The 11,662-nt window shown below is 35.7% G+C and overlaps 2 protein-coding genes across 5 annotated transcripts in view; both read left to right on the top strand.

The window, feature by feature from the left end:
- Positions 1 to 8,615, top strand: part of LOC130728996 (protein SWEETIE) — a 36,666-nt gene extending 28,051 nt beyond the window's left edge. For all 4 annotated transcript variants that reach the window (XM_057580597.1, XM_057580598.1, XM_057580599.1 and 1 more), the window contains 17 exons: positions 539 to 735; positions 1,016 to 1,160; positions 1,281 to 1,349; positions 2,168 to 2,224; positions 2,463 to 2,549; positions 2,766 to 2,894; positions 2,984 to 3,187; positions 3,319 to 3,783; positions 4,439 to 4,504; positions 4,728 to 4,825; positions 4,935 to 5,019; positions 5,203 to 5,347; positions 5,630 to 5,934; positions 6,008 to 6,142; positions 6,257 to 6,421; positions 6,508 to 6,633; positions 6,875 to 8,615. In XM_057580597.1, the coding sequence (XP_057436580.1) occupies positions 539 to 735; positions 1,016 to 1,160; positions 1,281 to 1,349; positions 2,168 to 2,224; positions 2,463 to 2,549; positions 2,766 to 2,894; positions 2,984 to 3,187; positions 3,319 to 3,783; positions 4,439 to 4,504; positions 4,728 to 4,825; positions 4,935 to 5,019; positions 5,203 to 5,347; positions 5,630 to 5,934; positions 6,008 to 6,142; positions 6,257 to 6,421; positions 6,508 to 6,633; positions 6,875 to 8,335 (3,939 nt within the window). In that variant the 3' untranslated portion in view covers positions 8,336 to 8,615. The remainder of the gene's footprint in view (positions 1 to 538; positions 736 to 1,015; positions 1,161 to 1,280; positions 1,350 to 2,167; positions 2,225 to 2,462; positions 2,550 to 2,765; positions 2,895 to 2,983; positions 3,188 to 3,318; positions 3,784 to 4,438; positions 4,505 to 4,727; positions 4,826 to 4,934; positions 5,020 to 5,202; positions 5,348 to 5,629; positions 5,935 to 6,007; positions 6,143 to 6,256; positions 6,422 to 6,507; positions 6,634 to 6,874) is intronic.
- A 1,974-nt stretch (positions 8,616 to 10,589) lies between these two features.
- LOC130732402 (uncharacterized) lies at positions 10,590 to 11,388 on the top strand. Its single transcript, XM_057584457.1, has 2 exons — positions 10,590 to 10,969; positions 11,059 to 11,388. Exons 1-2 carry the CDS (start codon positions 10,790 to 10,792, stop codon positions 11,383 to 11,385), a joined length of 507 nt encoding a protein of 168 aa, XP_057440440.1. The 5' UTR covers positions 10,590 to 10,789; the 3' UTR covers positions 11,386 to 11,388.
- The last annotated feature ends 274 nt before the right edge of the window (positions 11,389 to 11,662 follow it).

Below are 11,662 nucleotides of genomic sequence, written 5' to 3'. Positions count from 1 at the left end.
AATCACTCTTGGGATATCATGACCGAATACCATGTACTGCTTGATCATAATCAAAATTGCTTCTAACCGAACCTCCCTCTAATGACAATGAAATTACCCAATCTTTGGTGCAGCATAAAGAAGGAACAATGGTTAACAGCAATAAAAGAAACGGGAAGTGTGCTTAAGAGACAGTTAATTGTGTTGGCTACTAAACTGTCAGATAGAAAAGGAATAGGAGCAACACTAAAGGACCAAAACAGGCAGGATCAGGTCACAATGGATTATATAGCTTTGACACCATATTAAAAGTAGTTGTCCATCCCCAAAGCTTAAGCTGTTGGGTGAAAACACACGCCCCTCACGCAAGAGCCCATTGGGCTTGAAGCGTGGACAATGCACTAGTCCACCTACCATGTACTGAAATTTAACTTTTTTTGTAGAATAATGGGGGCAACAAGTATCAAACTCTAGACTTTTGGGCAATATGGCTTGAGTTCTTAATACTTTCTTTAACTTTTACCATATGCTTCACAATGGTTTAATGGGATTATCACAGGTCCTTGCGACATCAATGCGGAACATTGAAAATAATATTGCAGCAAATGATGATAACGACTCAAGGTTGAACCTTGGGGATGAAGATAATATGGTTTCTGGCTCCAATAGCTCGCAGATTTACCAGTTTCAAGCTTCCATTGCTGCTGCTAATAGAGAGAAGTTCCTCAGATATAGGACAAGACTTTTTGCTGCAGAGTATGTATTTCTTGGTAGTTTAAGTTTTGCTATAAATAAGTTGAACTTACATGCCCTTCCTCTATATTTAACAATGCTAAGTTTGCCCTGTTTCAAATTTATATAAAATATTAATTCACCCCCTCTTTTTATCTATTCGAGATAATTAAACAAGCTTCTGTCATTTGACGTTAATGCACCTAATGCTAAAATCTTATTTTCTGAGGCTGACTTTTTCTTCCAATTAAATTATCTGGTTTTAATCTTTCTATACTATTGTTTGAGATTAATTTTATTGCAGATGTTTGAGCCATCTACCAGATGCTGTAGGAAGAAATCCTGCTCATTTTGACCTCCTTATGGCAAGGAAAGAAAATGCAAGTGGACGTGCTTCTAGTGATTGGCTTGTTCTCCACTTGCAAGAGTTAATATCACTTGCTTATCAGGTGCTTCTGAGCTATTTGAACATACTAGCAATGAATGATTTACCTCTTACACTTGTGAAAAATTAAAGATGTATAAAAATTCAATCACACCTTCCCTCTCTTTTTTTTTTACCATGTCAGATAAGCACGATTCAATTCGAGAGCATGCAGCCAGTAGGTGTGAGTCTTCTTGGCACTATTGTGGACAAGGTAATATATTCTCCCTGAAATATGATGGCTGTGCAAATTCTATGCCTTCTCTGCCTCTTCTCTTTCTTTTTTTTAACTTCAGTGCAAAAAGAAATGGCACTGAGATAAAATCTTTTCTTGGAGCAGCTAATTAGTAGTTTTTCCTTTTTCTTATTATTTTTTATTTTATAAAACAACATCTTGTTATTAGCTTAAAGGGCTGTAGTAGGAAATAAGGGAGAGGCTGAGCAGTAGGGTCTGCTAACTATGCTTCTTATTGTTATATTTGACTATTTGGCATGAGTGAAATGATTCTCTCTTCATGAATTCTTCTCACCTCTTATATCTCCTAAGGGCCAGGGTCAATTTTTTGGCATCTTGTTGATGTTCAGTCCATGGTATCTTTAAGTGAGCCCCTCTAATAGATATACAGAGGCTTTGGTGTGCCTTAATGTGTTGAAGACTTATTATGTCGTTTATATGCTTCTTCTCTCCTTTGTCTTTGATGATATTTTTTCCTCCTATTTTCTTGGTCATCTTTCTTCTCTCTAACAATTTTATTCCTTTATCCAGCCACACTTTGCGCATATTCTCTTCTTTCTAAACAAACAGGGCTAATTTGATCATGTTTACTTTGTAAATAAATGCAATGTTTGATCTATGAAGACCTCAATCACTTCATTTTTATTAGTTATCTGGATTCTGGAGTTCTAGTTGGAATATACTTATCAGTTTTTTTTCCTGCTTATTGTTATGCTGTGTGTATTGCATGGTGTATCTTATCATCCCCTGCTGGTCAAGGTTTTAATTTGTTTTTATATGTGTATTTCAATTAACAGTTTGAGAAAGTAGCTGACCCTGAGCTTCCTGGACATCTTCTACTGGAACAGTATCAGGTATTTGACAATTTTTGTTTCAACACCCCCCGCCAATAATTGTTTCCATGACAATATCTCAATTATTTTATGTCAACTGAGGAGTTTTTTTTTCTGTTTCTTTCAACTTTTAAGGGTCATTTAATTTATTCACTTGCCTATGTTAAAAGGTCCTATAGAATAAATGCTTCAATTTCATGGTTGTGTAGATTCTGAATCTTGTGATTCACTTGGAATAACTGAAACTTTCTAAATACAGGCCCAGGTCGTATCTGCAGTTCGTACCACCTTGGACACATCTTCTAGTCCTAGCTTATTGGAGGCAGGCTTGCACTTGGCTACCAAGGTTGTGGGTTTAATCTTTCTCTTCATTTCCTTTTTTATCTTTGAAATCGATTTATTTTTGCGTTTTTGTAAAACCCTTAAAAATTACTAATCACTTTTATAAATGAAGTTGTGGGCTTTGCCTCTAAATATATCTCATGTATTTGAAAATATCTTTGTGAAGTTCCTCAAATATTAAATTGAATACAATTTAACTCAGTAATATGTAAAATTTCAGATACTGACAAGTGGAATGATCAGTGGAGACCAAGCGGTGGTCAGGCGCATGTTCTCATTAATTTCACGCCCATTGAATGACTTCGAGGACATTTATTATCCTTCATTTGCAGAATGGGTCACAAGCAAGGCATGTGACTTGAATTGTTATATGTTCTTGTTAAGTTTTTGAATACTTTATATCTCGCTCTTTTGTCTTATTTATGATTCATGTTTTAGATCAAAATAAGACTTCTGGCTGCTCATGCTTCTCTCAAGTGTTATATATATGCATCCATGAGGAAGCACCAAGATGGTGTTCCAGATGAGTACCTGGCATTATTACCATTATTCCAAAAGAGCTCAAGTATTCTGGGGAAGTTCTGGCTCCATACACTGAAGGATTATAGTTTTATGTGCTTGTGCCTGAGCCCAAAGAGGAAGGTAAGCCTGAATTTGAACTTACCCGTTATTCATGAGTCCATACTTTCATCTAGGAGATGAAACCTGGATGAATATGAAACTGTTTATATCTTCATGGTTACCTTCTCATTCTAGTTGCACCTTTCTTGCAGTGGAATATGTTCCTTGATGGACTGCAGTCACCCATTGTTTCTTCTAAGTTACGTCCATGCTTAGATGAATCTTGGCCTGTAATTTTGCAAGCACTTGCACTTGACGCAGTTCCTGTGAATTCTGAAGGAAATGATTACCCGAAAGCCTTAGCTTCAAATGCTGAAAAACATGGTGTCACTTCATGTCAATATAGCATGGTTGAATTGAAGTTTGAAGATTTTAAGTTCTTGTGGGGCTTTTCTCTTCTTGGTCTATTTCAGTCACAGCATCCTATCCTTTACCGACCTATTATACAGCTGGATTTTGCTAATGCTAAGCATGGTGCGAACTCACCGAGTAATGAAGTGAAACCCTCAGGCGTGAAATTATATGAAATTGTACTACCTATGTTTCAATTTCTTTCTTCTGAAAGATTTTTCAAAGCAGGACTACTTACCGTGGATATTTGCAGAGAACTGCTGCTGGTGGGTGTTGATTCTTATGTTATTCTTTGACATAGGTCCAAGACACAGCTTTTTAATTTTTGTAGTTTATGAAGTCTTCTCAATCAAGCCCCATTAATATAACAGATTTTTACCTTTATGAGAGTTGGTCCTTGACACAGAATGTGCACATATTCCTGACGTGCATGTTAGATATTCAATTCTATTTATCAATTGGTGATGCATAAATTGGGAAATATTAGCTTCTTCTGTTCTCTTCCGTGCAACAATTAATGCATATTTCATTTTAGAAAAAGACAATTTATACATATTTGGAACTACAATATCGTATTGAAAGCCACATGGGTAGCTCTGAATTTGGAGGACCTGGAGCTTCAAATCTACTTATATTCTGACATAAATGATAGACAATTGTTCCCTTTTTTGTGGTCTTTACTGGTTCAGATTAGATGTTTGACTGTTTAATGGAAGAAAGGATTGATGACACACCTGCCTTATGTCAGTATATCGCTGTTAATCGAATACTGTATACTGTATACAAGGAGATTGGAGTGCAAAAATGTCCTTGTTTTAATTAATTTTAATTAATGATAATTTCTTTGCTCATGGTTAAATGCACATTATATGGAATGGTCATAAAAAGTATCCTTATATTCCTTATGTTTAATGGATGCAGATTCTTTCATATTCGACATACATGGATAATTGTTGGAGTAGTCTTGCGATGTCCATTTTATCACAGGTAGACAGATAAATTGATTTCTTGATTGTGACTCTGCTTTGTATTTTGTCTCCTATTTATGGTAAATTTATGAAAACGCTTAAAAAGTACCTTGTTCCTAGTAAGGCAAGATTTATTCTTGAGTGGCATGTTAATCTAGTGAGCTTTTTGCCGCTTTGGCCAATTTTGTTTTGCCTTCTTCCTTTCGAGACATGGGAAGTTGTTTAAATTATTTTCCCTACAGGTTGCGAGGAACTGCCCACAAGAAATTTTCAATTGTGAAAGTTTTGACTTGATAACATTGGAACTTTGTTTGCACTACCTTTTTAAAGTGTTTCAAAGGTAATTTATTTCCTGTGACTGATAATTTAATATAGTTTCAGTTATCTGATGGGCATTTTGTATGGGATATATATACTCTGCTAAATAGTTCCTTATTTCTGTTGTCCAGTACTGACACAACAAACTGTGAAGTAAATGTGATGCATTTAATATGTAGCACAACAAAGGCTATTATTAACCGTATTGAGACCAAGGTGTGTCAATTCTGTATGATTCTTGATAATTCATTTGCATCTAAGTGGCTATCTTTTTGTCCACATTTATAATTTTGTATTCATTGAAATCTCTGTACAAAACTTTTATCTTAAATTTGTCTGTCTTTTTTATTCTAAAATATGATCTTGATTGCTAATTTGTTCCTATTATGATTACTTAAGGTGCATAAGCATTCAAAATCCGTGGTTCTGGCATTAGTCTTAATTGGCTACAAGTGCGTTAGGGATGCTTCAACTGAGGTATACTTGTCAGAAGCCATTGAAATCGTCAACTGCACAAGTCCTTTATTAAAGAAAATAATTGACGGTAAGCCCTTTAAATCAGAACTAGTTTGATCCATATTCATCCTTGTTTCCTTGTGAATTGCTAGTATGCATTCTGCATAACTATATTTGATATGTATTCCTTGTTGATTTTGCTCTTTATGTTTTTTTCTTGTTTTAATTTAGTCGATGTAATGTTGCCATATTTTTGTCGGGAAACAACATGAGTCCCACAAGGTTCATGATATTAGAATTGGGGCGGACAATCAAATTTGATGCATTCAACAGCGCAACTGATGAATCTTTACTCATATTTGTTATGTAGATGAGGCTGGGCATGGTGATAGCATTCTCCCTCTAAGAGAAATGTTTGAAACTTGTTTGAGTGTGGTTGCTTCTCTGACTAAAGACTGCATTGAGGGATTCCATTTGCAGGAGGTTAAAAGTTTCAACAAACAGAAACTAATACATACGAAGCTTGCATTTTCTCTTGAACAAATCATATCAATTGCCAAACTGTCTCTTGATAGTAAATATGTCGAATGCGAAGCAAGCATATCCATCCGTGTTAGTGCACTGAGATGTTGTCTTCGATGTATCCAAGCTGTAATTAGTGATTCAAATATGCAGGTAAGTGAATATTATAAAGATCATACATGGCATTTAACCAGAAAGGAATACAAATGACCAGAGTTTTTGACAGGTTCAAGTAATAGGTTTGCAATTTCTTAAAGCCAGGATTCAAAGAGGTGTAAATACAGAAGATAACTCTTTCTTTATGTTTCTTGTTGGGGAGCTAATTAGCGATATTTTCACTTTGATTCACAGAATGCTAAAGGTATGGACCACATTTTCATTTTTGCCATTAGTGCAATTAATATTATCCTTAGTACATATTATTTGCTCATTTAAAGTGTGTAGCTAAAGAATTCTAAATTTTTATTGATTGCAGAATACTATAACAAGAGAATCTGTGAACATTGCAAGTGAATGCTTGAGTCTCATGGTGTTGTTACAAACGCTATCTAAAGATAATGACTGCCAGAGAAGTTTTATGAACCTACTTCTGGAGGCCATTGTTATGATTTTCTTGTCAACAGGAGATGGATTCTCTCAGGTAATATAAACTGAGATCTTCTATTGCTGAAGTTAGTTCTTCTTAACTTAGTTATACATTCTTTTGATCGTGCAAACATACAACAGGATGTCAGTGATTTAAGAAACACAGCTATTAAGCTTGTTTCTCGCCTTGCTCAAATTCCTTCATCAGCCAATCATTTCAAGGATGTTTTACTCTCAATGCCTCCGCTACACCGCCAGCAACTTCAGGTACTTTTCTGCGTGGCTAATATGTAGTATATACATCGGCTTATAATTGACTTTTATTTTGCTCAATTAGCATATCATTTTATGTTTTTTCACAATTACTAATTGGCCTCTTGAATAACTAATGGAGATTGAATTTTAGAAAATGGCTAATTCCTTTTTCTATCCATATAAATACAAAGCTCCCACTATAATTTCTAAGTTAATTTTCCGTTGTATATTGCTTCTGTACCTCTTTATGCAGGGGGTAATCCGAGCTTCTGTAACACAAGATAAAAACCCACTAGAACTAAAAGTACCAGTTTTGGACATAAAAATGCCGCAGTCATCAGGACCAAATGAAGAGAAACGTACTGTTTCAGCAGCTCCTGCGATGCGAACAGATGAAAATGACAAGGAAGAAGATGAAGTCAGTGAAGATGATTGGGATGCTTTTCAGTCTTTTCCTGTCTCTAAAACTGAAGATGGAGATGAATCAAGAACAGAACATGCTGCTGAAGGCAAAGATCCTAGCCTGGTTGAAAGCTCATCAGATAGGGAAGGTTCTATTGGAAGTGTTGAGTTTCAAGAATCTTCTGTTTTGAAATCCCTCAATAGAGAAAAGGAGCTAAAAGTTGATGAATATCTAGATGATGTCAAAGAGAAACATGACCAAACCAGTCCTGGTTCTAACGAGACATATGATAACGAGTATCAAAAGATGGAGGAAGAATTTCAAAGCTCTGAAGTGGCGACAGCAATCCCAGGAAATGAACTAGTTTCCTGTGATAAGAACCCAGAGATAGAAGCTGAAGAATCAATTAAAGATGAACATGATAACGAGGATCGAGAGATGGAGGAAGAATTGCAAAGCTCTGAAGTGGGGACATCAATCCCAGGAAATGAACAAGTTTCTTGTGGCCAGAAGCCAGAAACAAAAGCTGAAGAATCAATTAAAGATGAACATGATAACGAGGATCGAGTGATGGAGCAAGAATTGCAAAGCTCTGAAGTGGGGACATCAACCCCAGGAAATGAACTAGTTTCTTGTAGTCAAAAGCCAGAGATAGAAGCTGAAGAATCAATTAAAGATGAACATGATAATGGGGATCAAAAGATGGAGGAAGAATGGCAAAGCTCTGAAGTGGCGACACCAATCCCGGGAAATGAAATAGTTTCCAGTGATCAGAAGCCAGAGATTGAAGCTGAAGAATCAGTTAACGATGAACATGATAACGAGGATCAGAAGATGGAGGAAGAATTGCAAAGCTCTGAAGTGGGATCGTCAATCCCGGGAAATGAACTAGTTTCTAGTGATCAGAGGCCAGAGATTGAAGCTGAAGAATCAGCTAACGATGAACATGATTACAAGGATCAAAATATGGAGGAAGAATTGCAAAGCTCTGAAGTGGGATCGTCAATCCCGGGAAATGAGCTAGTTTCTTGTGATCAGAAGCCAGAGATAGAAGCTGAAGGATCAACTAAAGATGATTTAGTAGCCAATTATATGCCTGACCAAGTAGTATCAGATTCTCTGGCACTTCAACCGGGGTCTTGCGGATCAGATAATAATGAACAGTCTGACAGATATGATGAAGATGCTAAGAAAGAGAGTGTAGATGAAAACAAGAGTCATGACCGGCAGCAAGAAATGTCTGAGAGTCCAGTAGGGAGTGAAAATAATATTACAAAATTAGAACCATCTGCTGAAGACCGTATAGAATAAGGTATTTGTCTATTGCAACATTTTAATTTGAAGTGTATAAAAGTGTATCTTCCATCAGAGTCATTTTTCCCATTCCTACCAATTTTATTATCTTTGCTTCCACTCATTTGTAGCCTTACCCTCGTTATTCAGGTTATTTTTTGTTGGTCTTACATCGTTTCAAGTTCCCATAGCTATAGTTCTATGATAGTCAACTGCTTTCCACACCATATTTTGTACAATGATACTGAATGGCAAATTTTCCCCTTAAGAGGTAAAATATTCTTTGTTTGGTTTCAAATTGTTTATTGAGTTTTATGTAATACGTAAAATAAGGGGGTAAATATGGGATCCCTTCATTTTGTTACCACATTCCCATAGGAAGCGATGATGCATAAACTGGGTCACAGAGACTTCATCCATTCAATTTAACTCCTTTTTCTGTTTACATATTAGACAAAAAATGACTTTTTCTTTTTCTTTTTCCTTGAACTTTACGCTAACAATGAATCAATTTAAACTCAAAATAAGAAGACGGGTTTGTTTAGAATTACATCATCAGAAATTGGTCTCCATCTAAGGTGTGTAACAACAAGTAATTAAATTATGTGAGTGGCCTCTTGGTTCTTTTTGGGTGTGTAAAAATGAATCCCCGATAATTTTTTTCTTGGAATAAGATTATTTTAGGAGTTTAGACTAGTTTTCCTCACCGAAACAATTTTGCTTGAGCTAAGATTGGACTATAAACTTATGGGTTGCATAATTCTTGCACTGGATATTTAACGACATCTCTAATTAAAATGGGGTGCACTGTAAATTTAAAATGATAGTATCAAAGTAATTATATGACTTATTTATGTAAATTCTATCTTTGCTTTTTAGTCAAATACTTTTAAGTAATTTTAGTTTAATTTTTCGAAGTTAACTTTTTTTTGAACGCTTAGTTTTTGTTTAAAGATAAAATAATTAACTGTAACAAAATCAAATAATTCGAAAATAGTTTAATGGTTGTACACTGTTAGTGTAAAACATTCTTACACATAATAATTGAATGTCATGTATTAAATGCATTTATGTTCCTTTTTATTTTAATTAAATTAAAATCATATTTTCTGATTTGACAACATACTATTAGGTGCATGAGTAAGAAATATTTACATTAAAGGTGCATTACCATTAAATTCATCATTTAATTATATTTTGTATGTTCTCCTAAAATAATAGACAGTTGATTAGAGGGTAGAGGTTAAAGGATGAACTTTACTAAAACTTGTAGGTTAAACTGAAAAAAAAAATGTATAATTGTGTAAGATAAGTTTATTTTCCAAACACTTCTATTTTGATGAACTAAAATATTTATAAACTAATATTTTTTTACGAAAATTTGTAAACTAATCAAATACGCTATTGGTAGAAACAATTTGTCAAACAAGTTTTCGCAGCCACCCCTTGCCCAGCCGCTCGGAAACCTCCGTTGTACCATCGACGTCGTCACTCACTCCTCCGACGTGCCACCGCGCGACCATCAAAGTCGTCACCTCGGCTCCGCGCAAGATTCGCCGAGCTCTAGCCTCCAGTGTCGCTGGCTCTCTCCCCTATCTCTCATGTCAGCAGTGGCGGAGCCAGGAATTTTGTGAAGCCTGGGCAAAATTAAGTCTACACCTAACTATCCGCACCTGACGTTTGACTCAGTATTTTAAATTGCAGTTGCGGTTGCGGCCACAGTAGCGTTTGCAGCGTGATTTTTTTTATTTGCATAGTGTAGTGTGTTAAAAAGTCAATAATTATCATGATATTATCATGCCTATTACTAATACATATTTAAAATGAGACCCAAAATCTCAATTAAATACAATATTAATTCCAAAATCTCAATACTATATGCATTCTAATTTCATTTAAAAAAAAAACAAACTTTTCTAAGAGATTCACGGTCCCACAAACAGTAAAAAAAGAAACAACCTTTGTTTTCTTTATTTATAAGCCATTGTAATATTAATAAGCCACCCATATAACAAATGAGAAAATAAAATAAAAAGAGATACAAAGAGGAGGAAAACAGTAAGTAGCAGGGGAGAACAAAACAATAACGAGTAAACAGCCATTCTGGTCCTTGAATGTGTTCACTTGTGATGAAGTGGTCCTCAGCTTTTGAAAATGGGCTTTTTTCATCCCTGAATGTGTTGCCGTCGGTCAAGTTAGTCCTTGGCTCAGTTTTCCGTTAGTCCCTCAGACGAAAAACACCACATGTCACGTTTTTTTACACGTTGGCATCCTAGTTGGCTCTCCAACGGTCAGAATGAAAGTTTCTAACCTGTCAATTTAGTCCTCATCATTGAATCTACATAATCACCCCCAATTCTTAACCTTGGAGCCCCAAATCAGAAACCCTAGTTCTTCAAACCTACAATTGGCTTCTTCAATTCTCTCAATCGTGAAATCACTACCTCTCGTTGTCGATTCTCATCCATTAACATGACAGTGGGCTCTAATTCTCGTGGTGGTCAGAGGTCAGGGCCGACATATCGTGAAGGTGGAAGTGCTTCTGTGAATGGCAGAGTTGTGCGCTGCAAATGTGGCGTCGAAGCAAAAGTGAGGATCTCTAGAACAAATTTGAACCCAGGTAAACCTTGGTATGGTTGTCATCTACCAAAGGTGAGTTTCTTCTCTTTCTTCTTCTTGAATGTTGATGCATGTTATATTTGTAACCCATGAACTCGTGATGAATGTTGTTTTTTTCCCAGAATCATCCTCAAAATTGCAATTATTTCCTCTGGGTTAGAGATGAAGAAGATGGAATTACAGAAGTAACTAGCTCAAGGGAGGAAGAGATCATGCAACTGAAAGCAATTTTACTGAAAAATCAAGCCATGATTGAAGAATTGAGGGTTAAGAATGAAGCTGTCATTGAAGGTATAATGGTGCTGAATCAAGCCATGATGGTGAAGAATGAGAGGGTCACACAAGAACTGAGGATGTTGAGAGTTTCTGTCTTAGGTTTAGTGTTGATGTTGGTGATAGTGTTCTTTTTGTTGCTTTATTCAGGTTCTGTTCACTTTCTAGGCAGTTAGAGGTTGAGTGTGTTATGGAATGTTATGGAGAATGAGAATGTATGTAATGTTTATGAATTATACAATCCTCCTTGTTATGAATCATGCTACCATTTTAATGCAAAATGAAAATGACTGTGTTCAATCCTTGTTATCCCTGACTACTACAATCCCTGACAAAGATATACCAAATCAGGATAAATTCATTCTGCATAACATAAGTCAGGATCTTGTCATTGAAGATAATTACATAATCACACAATGACAAACATATACCAAATCAGCAAATTGACATTCA

This window comes from Lotus japonicus, chromosome 1, assembly GCF_012489685.1.
Source record: "Lotus japonicus ecotype B-129 chromosome 1, LjGifu_v1.2".
Classification (NCBI taxonomy): domain Eukaryota; kingdom Viridiplantae; phylum Streptophyta; class Magnoliopsida; order Fabales; family Fabaceae; genus Lotus; species Lotus japonicus.
This window is presented reverse-complemented; position numbering and strand designations above follow the sequence as displayed.

What these genes read in the sequence shown, in the direction of transcription:
- LOC130732402 (XM_057584457.1), top strand. Translation starts at nt 10,790, where the DNA reads ATGACAGTGGGCTCTAATTCTCGTGGTGGTCAGAGGTCAGGGCCGACA. An exon ending in ATGGTTGTCATCTACCAAAG is followed by an intron (nt 10,970 to 11,058) that starts GTGAGTTTCTTC and finishes TTTTTTTCCCAG; the next exon opens with AATCATCCTCAAAATTGCAA.